General features: G+C 51.5%; 5 protein-coding genes across 5 annotated transcripts; 3 read left to right on the top strand and 2 right to left on the bottom strand.

Moving 5' to 3' along the window:
• Positions 1-146: 146 nt before the first annotated feature.
• TGAM01_v205808 (Gti1/Pac2 family protein) lies at positions 147-1457 on the top strand (the record flags this gene model as incomplete). The annotated part of the gene is made up of 1 exon (XM_018800909.1): positions 147-1457. One exon carries the CDS (start codon positions 147-149, stop codon positions 1455-1457), a length of 1311 nt encoding a protein of 436 aa, XP_018665741.1.
• A 1654-nt stretch (positions 1458-3111) lies between these two features.
• TGAM01_v205809 (MBOAT family protein) lies at positions 3112-5099 on the top strand (the record flags this gene model as incomplete). The annotated part of the gene is made up of 5 exons (XM_018800908.1): positions 3112-3133; positions 3224-3268; positions 3370-3469; positions 3555-4585; positions 4669-5099. The coding sequence occupies 5 exons, from the start codon at positions 3112-3114 to the stop codon at positions 5097-5099; spliced, it is 1629 nt and encodes a 542-aa protein (XP_018665740.1).
• A 1849-nt stretch (positions 5100-6948) lies between these two features.
• TGAM01_v205810 (hypothetical protein) lies at positions 6949-9731 on the bottom strand (the record flags this gene model as incomplete). Its single annotated transcript, XM_018800907.2, has 3 exons — positions 6949-7205; positions 7268-7677; positions 7732-9731. 3 exons carry the CDS (start codon positions 9729-9731, stop codon positions 6949-6951), a joined length of 2667 nt encoding a protein of 888 aa, XP_018665739.2.
• A 3468-nt stretch (positions 9732-13199) lies between these two features.
• TGAM01_v205812 (hypothetical protein) lies at positions 13200-14332 on the top strand (the record flags this gene model as incomplete). The annotated part of the gene is made up of 3 exons (XM_018800906.1): positions 13200-13241; positions 13351-13734; positions 13859-14332. The coding sequence occupies 3 exons, from the start codon at positions 13200-13202 to the stop codon at positions 14330-14332; spliced, it is 900 nt and encodes a 299-aa protein (XP_018665738.1).
• A 271-nt stretch (positions 14333-14603) lies between these two features.
• Positions 14604-15885, bottom strand: TGAM01_v205811 (hypothetical protein; the record flags this gene model as incomplete). Its single annotated transcript, XM_024549724.1, has 2 exons — positions 14604-15747; positions 15848-15885. 2 exons carry the CDS (start codon positions 15883-15885, stop codon positions 14604-14606), a joined length of 1182 nt encoding a protein of 393 aa, XP_024405582.1.
• Positions 15886-16456: the final 571 nt, after the last annotated feature.

Consider the following 16456-nt stretch of genomic DNA (forward strand, 5'->3'; position numbering starts at 1 on the left):
CTGTTTGCTCTCTATACACAAACACTTTCGAGCAATCGAAACACAAAGCCAAAAGCCAAAAGCCAAAAAAAAAAAAAAATCACCAGAAAACCCAAAACCCAATACACCCCCAAAACAAGGTTCCGGCTTACATGGACGATTTCGCCATGTCGGGAGCCATAGCACCTCTCGCGCCTACCTTCAGGGGCCATATAGCCACCACATTGGATGGAATCATCCTGTTTGAGGCTTGTTTGCAAGGGCGCATTCCTCACGTTCCTCGTCGCCCCCACGACCGCGAACGCCAGGACCTCATTGCCAGCGGAAACGTCTTCATCTACGAAGAGCATGCCTCTGGCATCAAGCGGTGGACCGACGGCGTCTCCTGGAGCCCCAGCCGCATCCTCGGCAACTTCCTCATCTACCGCGAGCTGGAAAAGCCGTTCCCCCCCGGAGAGAAGAAACGGGCTCTCAAGAAGAAGAAGCACAGCAATGGCGGCATCAACAGGCCCGAACGCAGCAACAGCCAAAGCCAGCACCACAGCGCGGCCTTTGCGGCCGTCAGCAACTCCATGGGCTCGGCTCAAGGGTCCGACCCGGAGCGATCGCTGGTTGGCTCGCTGATCGACTCGTACCCCTTCAAGGAGAATGGCTTGATCAAGAAGACGATCAGCATCCACTACCAGGGCGTGCCGCATCACCTGGTCAGCTACTACAGCCTGGATGATGCCCTTAATGGAGGCATGAACACGCCGTCTACCGACGTTCGCTTTGCCGACATCCGCCCACGCCCGGAGCTGCTCATGAACCAGAACTTCCGCAACCCGCTGGACGAGACCGCCATCTTTGCCCACGAGGACCGTGGTCTCATCCCCATTCCAATGGCCAACTTCTACCCCCTGCAGCCTCCCGTTCAGGATCTCAGCCCTCACGGCGTCGTCATGAGCCAGTCCATGGCCGTTGCGAGCATGCCTAGCCAGCAGCCCATACATGCTGCTGCGTATCCTGGCGGACTCGACTACGACTTCTTCGCGGCGCAGCAACAAGCGGCGCATCCTCATCAGGCGCTGTCGCATCTCTCTGACCCGCATCACCGTCACCATGATGCTCATCAGCAGGCACAGCTACAGCACCACCACTACCAGTACGAGTCGCAGCAACCGCACCATCACCATCTGCCCCATCACCACCACCCGCAGCACCAACTGCAGTCGCAGGCTCATCACCACGAGGACTACCAGCGCGAGGACTATCAGCGCGAAGACTACCAGCGCCACTTTTCCGTCGCAGAGATACAGCAGCCATTGCACAGCCAGCAGCATCCGTCACCGCCGGAGCAAGCCGGACAGGAGCCTCAGCAACCGCAACAGCAACCACAACAACAACAACAACCACAGCAGCAGCAGCCGCCCTCTGCTGGATATGCGCCTCAGGGTGGTGCGTGGACTTATGATCCCAATGATTACTACTTTGGCTAAGCACTACCACCTGCCTGGGTACCGAAACGCTCCAATGTCTGTATTTGCCAGCGGGCTCTTGTCGATGCTGCTCTTTGATATTCCTATTCTCCTCTTGTCGTTTTATCATCACTACAATTACAACTACAACTGTTACAACTACACTGCTACAATTACATACTGCCTCAACCGCAGTCATATGCGTCTTACATCCGGGGTCCCGGGATGGGGTCTTTCACGGGTCTGGCGCTGGTGTTTTACTGGTGCTTTACTTGATTCTTCTAATCTTTTGTCTCTTGTATCTTTTTTTCTGCCTGTGAGATTATAGTATGGGATATACTTTTGGAATCTTGGCATGGCTGGGCGTCCGGCTTTGTATCTTTGCCCTTTTCGCTTTTCTTTCTTTCTGCTCCTCTTTTCCTTGTGCTTATATTTCCTTCTTCTTCGCTGTATTATTTCTACTAATGCATGGCTCGTCGATATGGGTGCTATACGGAGTATACGGAGTATACGGGCAAATGTGCTGTGCCTTGCCTTGGCTTGATCTGGGGACATGATTCTACGGATTCTCAACAAGCCTGGCTGCATGCACAACGTCAAGACGTCGCCCCGTTGGTTTTTTTTTTATTTTGTTTTGGGCTTTCATTTTTTGGGATTGGGTCTGTCTCGTCTATGACAACAGGAAAAGTACATTTGGGGGAATGGTTTTCTGTGGGCCTATGAGCCTTTGTAGTAGCTACTAGTAGACTCTTTTGACTGTTTCTAATTTGGCATTAATCCAATGATTATTAGCTACCTATCTCCCTGCCTGCCTGTTTTTTGTGGTTGTGAACATCGTGATTGTGATGATTGTGACTGTTGTGATTATCTTGGCGTGTAGTGAAGCAAGTGACGTTGTTTCAAGATTCAAGCCTGGCCTTGGAGAGTCTAAGCCTAGAGAGGGGCCGCCGATCAGCAGATCGGATGCCTGCTCGTGATGCAATCCTACATGGATGTACCCTTTTGCTGCCTCGCGCATACTAAAAATACTCGTCAGTCTAGCAGGGGGAAGCTGAAAATAGGATGAATGATGTCGTCACACGTGGCCAAGCTCTAAACAGGCGATTTATCCAACACTTTCCATGCTCTATTCTATGTAAAATCGATTTTCCAGGGCCAATGATTGAGTCCCGTGTTTTTTTTGGGGTACTGTGCATGTGGTTCCTTGTTGATTTTTCTTGTTTTATTTACCAGCGCCTCTTAAAATGCTACTGGCGCCCCCTTTGATGAGAACTTTTTTGTTTTTTTCTTCTCTTTTTCAACCAGACGGATTGTATACCTTTTCCCAATGTTAGTATGCTTCCGGTGAAGCTTTCGAGGCGAAAGGATAAACGTTTCCAAGCACCTTGAAGGAAAAAGTCAAAAAGGGACATTTGGGTATATAAATACTGCGCTTTTTCCTTCTCGTTTGTTTGATTTGATTCTTCTTTCTTGATTCTCCTTGCTCTTCTGTCTTATTTGGTGGTGTTTTGGAGCAATTCGAGGTCCCGCTGCTGTGCTCTGGACTAGCGGCCCCTCTAACAGAGCTAGAGTGGGGTTTTTCTTGCTTGTCCCCAACAACTCCATCTTTTTTTTCTCAACTTCACTTCTTTCTTTTCTTTACCACCAGATTCGGACGTCTTCCGCCCCCTTCACGATGCTGCTATTTCTTCACCGGCGTGAGTTATTTAATCTGTCCTGATGGCGCAATACGAGCCGAGCCTATTTGCTTTTTTTTATTATTATCTCAAGCTGACGCGGAAGTGTAGCTTTCGAGGCGCTGGCGACGAAGCTTGCGGCTTCTCCTGACGAACGTGAGTCGAACCGAGCGATACACCGAGTGCTTTCTGGATTTACAGCCCTCTTTTTTTTACTTTTTCTTTCTTCTAACCGTGCCTTCGTCTATCTGCAACAGTCAAGTTGACGTTTTCGTTCCTGCTCTCGTATCCGCTGGCCGGAATCCTCAAGCGCCTGCCGGACTCGAAGCCACTTTGGAAGAATATCTTCATCATCCTGTAAATTGCGCCGCCACAAGAGAAGCTTTTTGAATCCCTTGTTGTATCTTCACAGCTGACTCAATGGCAAAACTTTGTTGCCGAGATTATTAAGTGTATCGCTCTTCTACCTCGTCGGCCTGTTCGATTTGTGGGATGGCATCGTCACGCTCCTCATCAGCGCTGGCGGCACCTACGCCATTGCCAAATACCTCCGCGCCAGCCCGTACATGCCGTGGATCGGCTTCGTCTTCGTCATGGGCCACATGTCCGTCAGCCACATCTACCGCCAGATAAACAACGACCCGTCCGTGGTGGACATTACGGGGGCCCAGATGGTTCTTGTGATGAAGCTTTCGGCCTTTTGCTGGAACGTGGCGGACGGCCAGCTTCCCGCCGACCAACTGACCGAGTCCCAGCAGAGTCGGGCCTTGAAAGAGCTGCCCCCGCTGGTCGATTATGCGGCCTATGTGCTCTTTTTTCCCGCGCTGTTTGGAGGCCCAGCCTTCGACTACGCCGAGTACCACCGTTGGATCGATACGAGCATGTTCGACGTCCCCTCCCAGGTCGACCCAGCGAAGAAGCCTCCTGTGCGTAAGAAGCGCAAGATTCCGCGCAGCGGCACTCCAGCCACCATCAAGGCTGTGACTGGACTGGTGTGGGTCGGACTGTTTGTTGCGCTCTCGGGCAGATTCAGCCCTACACTCGTCCCCACCGAGGCCTTTACCGAGAAATCGTTTTTGCAGCGCATCTGGTACATTCACATGGCCAGTATGGTGACGCGTTTCAAGTTTTACGGCGTATGGGCGCTGACCGAGGGCGCGTGCATTCTGACCGGTCTGGGCTACAACGGCGTCGACCCCGTCACTGGCAAGGTTTCGTGGAACAGGCTCCAGAACATCGATCCTTGGGGTGTTGAGTTTGCGCAGAATCCGCGCGCGTATCTGGCTGGGTGGAACATGAATACCAACAAGTGGCTGCGCAACTACATCTACTTGCGGGTTACGCCCCGGGGCAAGAAGCCTGGATTCCGAGCGAGCATGACGACCTTTGTGACGAGCGCTTTCTGGCATGGCTTCTACCCGGGCTACTATCTTAGCTTTATGCTGGCTAGCCTGATTCAAACATCCGCCAAGAGTAGGAATCTCCATCATACACACCTTTTTCCTTTAACAAGGAGTATGTATTCTGCTGAATACCGGTTTGCTGACCTAAAATAGATTTCCGCCGCCACGTCCGACCCTTCTTCCTCGATCCCATCACCGGCGGTCCGACTCCTAAGAAGAAGTACTACGATTTTGCCACCTACCTCGTCACCCAGCTCACTTTTTCCTTTACGACGCTGCCTTTTCTCATTCTCGGCTTCGGCGACTCCCTCCGCGCGTGGGCCAATGTATACTTTTACGCTTTTGCCTGGACTCTTGCCGCCATGGCCTTTTTTGCGTCGCCTGGAAAAGCGGTGCTGGACAAGAAGCTTGAGGCCCGCCAGGGCAAGGCTAGTGCCCGCCTGAAGCGGTCCATCAGCAGCGAGAGTCTGTCTGGAAAGGAGCCTATTTTGGGTATTGCAAAGGAGCCGGATGAGGACCTTGCGGAGGCTATGAGCGAGTTTAGGGCGGAGATTGCGGCGTTGCAGAAGAGGAGGACGCGGTAGATGGTGAAGTGACGATTTTGGATACGAGGTATGGAGTATGAATGAGTTATGAATTATAGACGGTGGGTGGTATGGTTAGAGGAGATGGCATGGTTTTATGGTCATTGATGCCAGATTTTGAATGGATAGAATTATAACATCTGACCATTTACGGCAGTTTTTCCTTGAATGAGCGGCGTTATTATATATTTCACGGATTTACTAGTATTCACTGACATGGATGAACTTTACATCTTTCTATGCGAGTACTGCTTTTGCCTTTTTTATGAGCTTGTTGCTTTAATTAGCATTATCATGTGGGAGAAATTATCCAGCACCCCAATTTCAATATCTAAAACCCGAGCTGTAGCGCAATACGACAGCTAGTTTAATATCGAAATACACAACTGTCAATCACATCTAAAACCAGCAGTAGCAGTAAGGTAATCGCTGGAGTGCTGGAGTGCTGGATGACTTTTCTCTATAATATATTTGACGTGCATTACTTCATTTCATCTGCCTTTTTTGACGAAAATCTACATCTTACAACATAAGTCACCACTTCTACTTCATCTTCTATCAACATGTGTTCCTAAATGACATTGTATATATGACAAGCTCATTAGACTATTTCATCTGCCTTTTCTTCTTCTGAAAATCTACAACTAGTACCCAACTTCAACTTCTTCATCCAATGGGGCCCTCCGCCATAAGGTCGACCAGGAGATTAATCGCCAGCGGCATGAATCAGGGCCATAGAAAAATACCAAATCCCGCTTTTAGATCTCGGGAAATATACTTGACACTATACTGCCGTGTCACGTAGCGTCCCTTTAACTACTCCAAGTCGCATCTTTAGTTCGCGCAATAATCAAGGCTTATGCAATGCCAGAAGACTGGAATCTCTCAAGTCAAGAGAGATAGTCGCGAAGCTGCTTACTCGGGATTTGGTCGATAATAGGGGGAAGCTCTACGGGAAATGGATGAGAAGCATTGCCTGGGGATTTGATCCAACAACTCGGATGATATGGTGCGATCTGACCGATTTGGAGGAAAAGGTGGCTTTAACATATCCTTCAGATGGCATTATGATGGATTTGACAGAGTATTAGTTCGATTCATCTGCTTCATGATTCACGTCTTGACCCAAGTTATCACTTCCGCTTCTTCTTCACCAACATATGCTTTCCAAGTAACATCATAATATATTTGACAAGTGTATTGGTTTATTTCATCTGCTTTTGAAAATCTACATCGTTCTAACACTGCTTCTACTTCTTCATCACCCATCAACGTGCCGTTCAATATGAATCAAAATCCATTCACGTCCCAAAAATCCTATTCTGCCACGCCGTCCAACAGAAAATACAAAGTACATGATAATTTGTATGTTGTATGTTGCATCGTTACATAATCTGGCATCTGAACCAACGTTCCTCGCATCAGGTATATTTATATCTCATGCTCCATGAAAAAGTAGTAAATAAAAATAAAATATCCGTCGAAAAGAAAAATAGTTGTATGATAATATTTAGTTTTTTGAGAATAAAAAGAAACGTCAAGATAAAGCTTCTTTTCCTTCTTTTTGCGTTACGCATAAGTCGTCTGTATGTGTGTATATGCTGTTCAAAGAATCAAGAATCGTAACCTCATGAGAGTTAGTAGAATGAAGATGAAAGTTTTTGAAAATAATTTCCCCAGAAATTGGCGCCGGAAGAGCAAAAGAAAGTCGTCATCCGTCAAAATAAGTAAATGCTGAAAATGCTCCCGAAAAGAAAAAATGTCGCTTTTCCCCCAAGTCAAGTTCATAAATGTCCAAGAACTTGACATTGAAACTCCAGTCAAAAGAAGCAAACGCCCGTGTCCGTTTCTATGAGTGCCATTGCTGCTTAACGCCGACGACGATGAGCACGATGCATAGGCAGAGAATAAGGGCTCCGATAATGGACATGCGCCGGTTGACGCTTCTCCACCACTTGACCCTGTCGTGGAGACGCTCCGCATTGATGTACTGCATCTGGGTGCGTGCCTCGGTCCGGAGATCGATGTTGCCGTCGCTGAATCGTCGCTCCGTCATGTCTCGCTCAGGCCTTGTAGGGATAGGTAAGACGGCACCAACCATCCACACTAGTTTTCGCATGTTAGCAGACGAAGGGTTAACTGAGACAGGTTATATAGCAGCTACTCACCAAATGGACAAAGAAACCCAAAGACAAACAGCACTAGCTGGAGGTTTCGTTGCCAGATTCCGAATTCGGCAGAGTCGGCCAGGGATGGCGGGGACCAAAGGCTGTATCGGCTGGCTCGTCTGTCCTGTCGCAGATGCGGCGACCAGATGCTGGATGTCTGCTTCTTGATGCTGCGAGCAACAGCGGCAAAGGGGTGCGGCCTGATCTCCATCGAGTCGGATTCGCTCCTTCGTCGCTTAGGTTCATGGGGGCGGCGACGGGGGTTGTTGATGTCAGTCGTGTACTGCTCGTAGCTGGGGGAGCGGCTGTGAGATCCGTCGCGGTGCAGGCTGCTGGTGAATTGCGAAAACATGGACTCGTTGGATGGCTTTGGCGCCAACCAGCGTCGTTCTCCACTGCCGTAGTAGACCCTGTTGAAATGTAAGCATATCTCATGTTTCAAATTGATCGTACCCTATGCTTACCTCGCCCATGCCGGAATGGCAGCGGTGTAGGTGATGCTGTTGCCACCAGAGCTGCTTGTTGAGCGGCTAGAACGGTGACCCTTTTCCCCAGAATTGTTGGAGAGGAAGCTTAGACCTCGGGCGCGAGAGGGAAGGCGGTTCATGCTCTCCAGATCCGCAAGACCATCACCATCCTCATCATGGTCACGGACCAAGCGGGCATTGGGAAATTGCGTGTCTCTGCCATAGACCGGCTGAGGTCGGTCTACGGATCCGTTCCGAGAGTGAGAAGCCATGGCCAGAGCCTCCTCCATACCCAAGGTGGAGAAGCTCCCTGTCTGTCTCAGCTGGTTCAGCGTAAAGACGCTACTGCGAGCATTGCCAGACATCCGGGAGTGGGAACGAGTTGAGGGGTCGGTTCGTTCGCTCTCTGAGAGAACTGTGGACAAGGCAGTACCCCACGGCTGTGTTCTCGATCCGGCTCGGCGATGAACGGCTTGGCCAGAGCTCGAGGGAGTCGCCGCGTGCCGCCCGTCGAGGTCAATCTGTGTAGACACTCCCACTGATGCATCGCGCTCTGCATCTTGGTTGGCTCTAGTGGGAGAGGTGGAAATTGAGTTTAGAGATCCGGTCCTCAGGTGCTCCAGCGATCTGGAGCTCATGACAGTCGAGCTGGAGTGGAGGCGATGTGATCTTACAGGCCGTAAAGGAGCCACCACCATGCTGTCTCTCGAGTATTCGGACTGTACATGAGAGATGTCGGTCCCGTCAGACATGGTGCGTCGATGTCCGTGGACTACATAGTTGGGGTTTCTCTGCTGCTCCGAATCCGAGTGAGAATTGGAGTTGGAGTTGGAATGAGTGTGAGAGTGGCCTCGAGATTGGCCAGACGCTGACGCGCCATCATAGACCACGTAATTGGGACCACCAGGGAAAAGCGAAGCATTGTCAAAGTCCGATGTTACGGAATTGCGAACAGTGTCCGGAGCAGAAGAGCTTTGAGCATAGGTCTTGTAGTTTGTGCGATCTGACACCGTGTTGCCAGTCTTGTTGGACTGGAAGGAGGCCTTGGTTGTGAGAGTAAAGGCAGAAATGGGCTCCTGTGGCGCCACAGCTTTTGGAGAGGAGGGCTCTTCTTCAAGAAATGAGGGTAACCGGGTTGGCGTAGGGAGGTCACTCGATTCGCTTACGTCTCTCTGGACCTTGCGCAGCCCACCTACTAATTTGTAGTTCCAAGGCGAGGCGGCAGTAAAATCCTCTTCGGGGATGGATGGAGTGAATGAGGCGGTCGCAGATGTGCTATCATCCTCGGCCAGGGTCGTCAAGGGCGAGCTGGGACGGTCCTCGCTAAAAATGCTCGACGTTTGCTGCGCATAAGAGCCGCTGGAAGCGACAGAGTAATGCGGCGTTTGGTCAGTCTGGGTGGATACAACGGAGTGCTGCGTTGTCGTATCGGTGCGAGTAGATATGACAGAGTGATGGGTCGTCGTGTCGGTGCGAGCAGAAACAACAGAGTCGGTGCGAGGTCTGGTGGGCTTCAGGGGAACGAGGGAGAAGGTCTTGTTGTCAGAATTCAAGTTGATGTCGACGAATCGCTTGGTGCGGCGCTGGGCAGGGGCTGTAGGCTGGATTTCAGGAGACGGCGGAGCTGTCAAGGTCCTCAATGACTGCGACACTACAGACTGAGATCGAAATCTGCCACGCTGCGGCTCGGTAGGAGACGATTCGGATAATTCGCTGGGCGAAGCGATAGGAGGGACATCGCCTAGCTCAACGCTTGTATTCCGGCGTCTGATTGAGGGACGAGACGGGCCGGCGATTGTCGAGCCTGAGGATGGTGGGCTTGTCGCTATCGGCGATTCATCTGCGGAGTGGATTTCAACATTGTCGCGAGCGGACTCGGCGAGGGCTGAAAGATTCAGGCTGGATCCGCCGCTGAGTCGAGTCGGCGTGTAGGGCACAAGGCGAATCTGAAGCCTGTCGCCCTGGGAGGATCGCTCGGAGTCGGGCGAATCGGGCATCCTCTGCTCACTCAGCAGGAGAGCTGCCTCATAACATTTGCCCAACTAGTCAATTCGAAAAAGTGACGACGGGAGGTTTTGGGCTGTCCAGGACGCGAGCCGCTCCAGTCTATACGAGCGTATTAGTCGTCTGGTGCGGAGGTGGCAATTCGTGAATTTGCTGAGCGAGTGGTATTATTTCCGACAGTTTCGATTCGTCGTAGCGGCCATGCCAATCCGGTCCTCACACACAACAGAAAGAAGAATTGAATGGTCAAAAATAAGAAGAGGGGGAGAAGAATCAGAAAATGATTGGTCGCGCAGGTATCGGCGGCTAGAATTTTCGCAAAAAAAAGCAGATGAAATAAAACCAATGAGAATCGAAGTGGAAGGGTTGGGAACAAAAAATATTAGCAGCGCGCTGGGAGTCGCAAAGAGTCGCAGACGGCCGCCAAAAGAGGATTTAAAGAATGGAAGAATTAAATATTAAAAATAGGACGGTATAATCGAGGGCAATTAAGATTCGATTCGTCAGGCCTCTAGACGTTAACCGCGAGAGCAGAGTCAGCTGCGAGATGCAAGCCAAGCGCGCGTGCGTAGTCCGAGGATGGGCAAGGCAAAAAAAAAGAGCGTACGGGTCGGCGATTCGAGAAGGACAGACAAAAGAGTGTGTGGAGGTGGAAGCGAAAAGAGAAGAGCCTTTGCCCGGCTGTGCGATGCGGCCCGGGGGGAGGCCCATGAAAAGGGGAGCGGCCGTGACGGTGGTGCTTTTGGCGTGGCCTCTGCAGCGCCGGGGTGGTTCCTGGGCCCGCAGCGTGCGCTAGGAGGCGGTGATACATTCATGCAAGGCGGCCGGAGCCATGTCGAGACAATGGCGAAGGGAGCATGAAGTCTACGAGATACGCAGTCTGGAGTTGAGTTGAAGTTGGCGATGGTCACTGATACAAAGGAAAGCAAAGGCGGTATGGCGTAGATTGGGGCGTGACTGCCTCTTTTCATGCAATGGCGGGCAGAATTAAGGCGGTACCTCTGCTCCCGGCACCAGCTGCAGGCAAGTTCAAGTACCGCAGTAATTGACAGCGAGCCAGTGGCTTGCTGACCGCCTACGAACTCTACGAAATGCATGCTCTCTGCTATCATCATCTATCTTCTCTACTGTCTCTGCCCCTTGCATACAGCTAACTTTTCGGTAAACTCAACAACAGCAACGACGACAACAACAGCAACAAGAATCCGGCGATAACTGATGAGGGCAAGAACAGAAGAAGAAAAACCCAGTGGAACCAGCGGTTCAATGCCCCGGCGACTAGACAGACGCAGCTGCAGGGGCCTGTTTACGTCCACTGAATAGAGCGCGCAGAACCACCCAAGCAGACAAGCGCCGCTAAGTTGCTGCAGGGCGCTGCAGGTCCCAGGTCCGGGCTGACGATGCGATGCAAATGCGAAGACGATGTGCTTCAGTGAGAGACAAAACAAGCAGAAAAACAAGAGGTCGGATGCTCAAGGTGAGGCCCGCCGTGGACGCGGTCAAAGAACTGGCTGGCGGGTTAACCACATCTGTCTCTAGCATCGTCTAGCATTGAACTTTCCGGCAAGCTACGACATGTAAGATTTCAGGCACCAAAGTGGCTCCGGCTCGATGGCCTCTAGCGGAGCTGTGCCTGGGATATCCGTGCCAGACTAGCAAACTTACAGCATTGACTACGGGCTTGTTTGATTGAGCTGATGGAGCTGGAGTCCTGGCGACGAAGCAATCTCGAAGCCCGATCCTCAGAAGCTGGGACAGCTTGAGCTCGGATCAATCGCGATTCCAAGATTTGTCCCTGCTCCGCCGTCTGGCTGCGGTATTAATTTGCGGAGCTGCAGGTCCGTTGCGTTGCGTTGCGTTGCGCTGGGTGATTGAGCAAGCGAGTGGCGCAGGCGCTTTGCCCTTGCATATGCTGAAATTACCGACGTCCGTTTCTGGCTGCTGATATGATGTGCGCCTGCAAAAGCGAGCCCCGGTGCATATGCACAGAGATGCACAGATACAAACAAGTCGAGCTTCAGGACGCTCTGCTCGCTGCTCTGCTCTGTGCTGTTTGGCCCTGTCGTCCCGGACCCTGCAGAGGCGCCCGCTTGAATGGGAAGCGCTCAGTCCAACAGCATGTGGCTCCATAGATAGCATGCAGGAGACGATACCAGCTCGTGGCACATGGATGGAATTTTTCGAGGCAGGACAATTGAGCGAGTGGACGGTGCGCAGCCGATTGGCAAATATTGAATGGGAAAAAGCGCGGGTCCTATGCACGACCACATGGACGCCTCAGATTGGATGCTGCGGAAGACGCTAGCCGGAGAACATCTGCCAGCTCTCGGCAGGATGCGACGATGAAACGACATCCATCATGTTGGTGGTGGTGGTGTAGCAATACCTATTCTTGGGAACCATGTGCACGACGGCGATTCATCCACCTGAAGCAATCCGGAGGATGCGGAGCGATAGGACCTGATGGTCGCGGCTCCATGGGTAGCGTCGATTACGGTTCATTTCTTTTCTTCACGTCATTGCGCCTGTCCGCTCCGAGTCTATCGAGCGACTCGTATACTGTACTGGGCTGACCAAACACCCCTGGCTCAAATAAACGTTGATTGATACGGAGCATCTCTTACGGAGAACCCGGTACCCACCGCAGGACTGACTAATAGACGGAGAGCGCGTGCCAGGACCAGGGCAGAAGGCTGGGGAAAACTCTCAGCCTGGTGCAAAAAGAGACGAGCCAATTGGCGAATGGCAGAAGAGCTGGATTAGAGTTTGGCTGCCAAAAAAAGACACCAGGACAGACGGGCGTTTGGGATCGAGTGGCCCTCGAGCCTAGCACATGGCACTCGCATTGAGTTCAATTAGAGCCGCAGTAGGGCATGAACAGTTGAGGAGGTTGCATGATATGGAGCAGGTACCTTTTACTAGAGTCCGGCCTGGACTAGGACAATCCGATCGTGCTGTTAGTGGCATCTCATGGATTCAATGCTTCCATTGTCTTTTAGCTCAAGACTCCAAAGCACCATTATCTCATAGGAGAATGCCTTCTTTTTTCTATTTTGTATTTCTGAATATTACATCCAACAGCCTTTTGCGCGTTAATTTTCGTAATGCTCATCGTAAATAAATAGCTGGTGCTGCTATCGTAGTTCTCCTCCCGCTTACATAGGGTAGCTAGATTTTATTCCCCTCTTTTTTTTTCCCATGCAGCTTCATTCGCTCTGAAGCTCCCTCTTCGGCGACTGGCGCGCGGCTGTTTTGGTTAACCGCTCCTCCTGCTGTGGCCTGTATATCGTCTCATATGCACACGTTTTCTTCGATACTGGGAGATATTATCCGTTTCACATTGTAAGAAGCTGCAGTTGTGGCTGTCTGCTGCTTCATCCCGCATCCCGCATAGTGCTACCACATTTGCGGTGACGCCCTCCACCCAACCACCATCGCCATCAAAGTCTTCCCTTCGTAAGATGGAGCCTCCTCTCACCGAGGCCCAGGCCTTTGGTCTCCTGGTAAGCCCCAATAGTCTGAAACTCTGTTTTCTAGATGATACATCAGATCAAACGAAACAAAAAGCGCTGATCAATCTATTTATGCTTTTGCTCTTCTCCCAAAGTACAGACGGCGTATACCTTTGTCTACGTCCTCCCGCTATACACCTCCTCCAAGACGAGGGCCTCGCCAGATCGCTCGCGAGACGCCCCCGAGGCCATCCGCGCCCGGATCGTCACCGTTTCACTTTCCACTACTGCATGCTCGCTCGCCACCTTGTTCATCCTGCGCCATGTCTGCTCGGACGCCGCCTGCAGCCCGATGCGGCTGATGGGCTATTGGCCGCTGGGATTGATGGAGACGCTCAAGACATGCTTTCTGACGGGCGTGCTGTTTGCTGGGCCGCTGTATGAGTGCCTGGTTGTCGATGGGGTTTGGAGGGAGTGGGTGGATGGGATGGAGCCTTTGAGGCATGTTTGGGCTGAATGGCCCGCTTGGAGAAACTACGTTGCTGTGGGTGTCTCTCTTTCATCTCATCTCATCTCATGTCGTAGTCATATCGTGTTCTTAGCAACCGACGATGATCCCAGTCCCACCCATCCTATTTGTTTTTCTACATACTTATCAGTTTGTTTAGGGCCCCGTCACCGAAGAGTGTCTCTTCCGAGCTGCCGCCGTCCCGCTGCTGCTCAAGGCCGGCTCCAGCCTCAGCAGAGTCATCTTCCTGTCCCCCGTCGTCTTCGGCCTCGCCCACGTCCACCACTTTTACGAGTTCCGCGTCACGCACCCGGAAAAGCCCCTCGTGGCCGCCATTGCCCGCTCGGTCCTCCAGTTTTCGTACACGTCCCTCTTTGGCGCCCTGGCGAATTTCCTGTTTTTGCGGACGGGCTCGCTGCTGGCTGTTGTGCTTGTCCATGCGTTTTGCAATTCCATGGGATTGCCTCGCGTGTGGGGGACTGTTGAGCCGTATTGGCTATCGGAATCTTCGAGGTCGCGGCAGGCGGTTTTGTGGTCGGGGATTTACTATGTGTTGTTGTTTGGGGGGGCGTATGCTTGGTGGAGGAATCTTTATACGTTGACCGAGTCGCCGCTTGCTCTGGCGGTGTTTTAAGGTAATATTTTTAGACTTTTGTATATATAGATATATGCCTTGGTCCAACCTATCTTATGCATGATGAGCCGGGAAATTCCAGCTCGGACAAAAACCAAAAACCAACAGACCCCCATGGGCATTCCCGCTGTAACCATCTGATAACTCCAATCGAGGCCTCGTATTGTATTATCGTGAGATTTTGATGCTGCTCTTCCATATCTTGCGCAAGTCGTGCTTATTCAGCCGCATAACTAATACGTTTTCTGCACTGTCCGTCTCAAACGAAGCTCTAGATCCTCGCATCCCTACTAAGACTGCGTAGTGAGCCTTCTATAGAATACTCATCGTCCACCAGGGGTCGGCGGTGTCGTAGAGTACTCTGGTCCCCGACTGAAGAATCCCTCTCCTTTCCCTTGGAGCCTGCGCTTCCTTCTGCCATGGCATCGTCTGGGCCTCTGGTGTTCTTTTTCCTGGGCCATAGACTGGGTAGTGCAATCTGCTGGAATCGAGGTTCTACAGCTCGCTCGTCAAACCATCTGTGCAGCCGTGACTCGATGAGTTGTGCGATCTTGGGCACGTCTTGTAACCGTGAGCGGCTTCCGAGCAGACTCCTGATGGAAAAATCGAGCCTGTAGTCATCTAAGAAATTAAAGGCCATCATAGTCGGCGTTGATTGAGAAGGGTTGCTCGGAAGGAATGAAATAGACAATGTTCCGCTGAATCGGACAACAGAGACAGACAAGGCTACCGGAAGAACTGCAGACAGCTTTTTGGGGTAGTTGAGAAGAAGCTTTGTCTCGACTGCCATGGTGAGCATGTCGCTGAGATCCACGTCCATGCGAGCCTGGAGGCGCGTGCCATCCCGAGCTGCCGTGGCGGGATCAAACTTGACGTGGCTGCCCAGGCTGATGCCGTCTTCGTCTACAGGGATGATGCGACAGTTGCTCAGGATGGGAAACTCCTCGCCTAGGCTGAGCTCCGTGACGCGAATCTCATCCACAAAGTCGGGCCTGGAGGTGCCGTTGAGCGTCTTTGTGAGCGAGTTGAGGATGGCATCGTCGTGCTGGGCGTCGCTGCGGAACTGGGCGATGGTCTGGGCGATCAGCACGTTGAACCAGTCGAGGCTTTCCGGCTGGTGACTGTCGACGTTGTAGTACGTCTTGCTCAGGATGGATCCAATGGTCAGCGTCGGGGGGCTCCTGAGGACGGTGGACTTCTTCCGGTTGAGCGACTGGCCGTGACGCTGGCTAGGAGAGCGCAGTCTAAGGAGGGATTGCTTGTGTGCTAGAGTCCTGGATCTGCGTTCTGTGGCCCGCAGTGATGCGGTTACGTCAGGCGATGGGGCGTCGCCGAAGATGAAAAATTTGATGAAGACGGCTAGGATGAGAACGACGGAGAGTTGGCCGAGGATGAGGCCGTGTGTGAAGGAGAATCTATTTTATCTCGGTAAGTGAGTATGAAACAATCCAGTTTCCAACTCTTCAGGTGAGGTGAGGTTCCGTAAGATGGACATGATGAGAGAGGGCAGCTTACGTTGGTTCATGCCGCGCCGGGCAAGTCTCTGTCGACATTATCGAGATAGTTGGCAGCCCATTCGCTAGAGCAAAGGAGAATGATCAATTAAGCGCTGCGGTAGGCACCCATTGGTCCGGGCGATGGATGAATTGCAGCCGTCAAAGGTGAGTTTGATGTTGATTTGTGGTGTAAATCGATACGTCGGGCTGGATTTGGAGAGCTTTGGAGAACCGATGGGCCAATCAGGTGCGGCGATCTACCCACTCTCTTGGGGATTTTAGCGGCTACTGCGACGGACAAGCCTGTATGGCCGAGATCCGACTCTTGACGAATTTTTACGAAGAGGATGGGAGCAGAGAGAAAGATCTTGGATAGAATCTCAAATTGACTCTTGTACAAAAGTATGTAGATCTTTCTGTTTGTAATATGACCTGGCTCTTTAAAAGAAAAATATGTCGTGTTGCAAAGCTGTTACGGAGCACAAGCCTACTAATAGCTTACAAAACTTGAGAAGATGAGCATGCTCGTTTAATAATACACTCTCCAGATCAATTCTCACTTCCTCTTGTATTATTCGATAAATTTTCTCCTATAAGCTCAAAATACAATTTCCGATTTCCTTCAATA

This window comes from Trichoderma gamsii, assembly GCF_001481775.2.
Source record: "Trichoderma gamsii strain T6085 chromosome Unknown Scaffold_18.2, whole genome shotgun sequence".
NCBI lineage: Eukaryota > Fungi > Ascomycota > Sordariomycetes > Hypocreales > Hypocreaceae > Trichoderma > Trichoderma gamsii.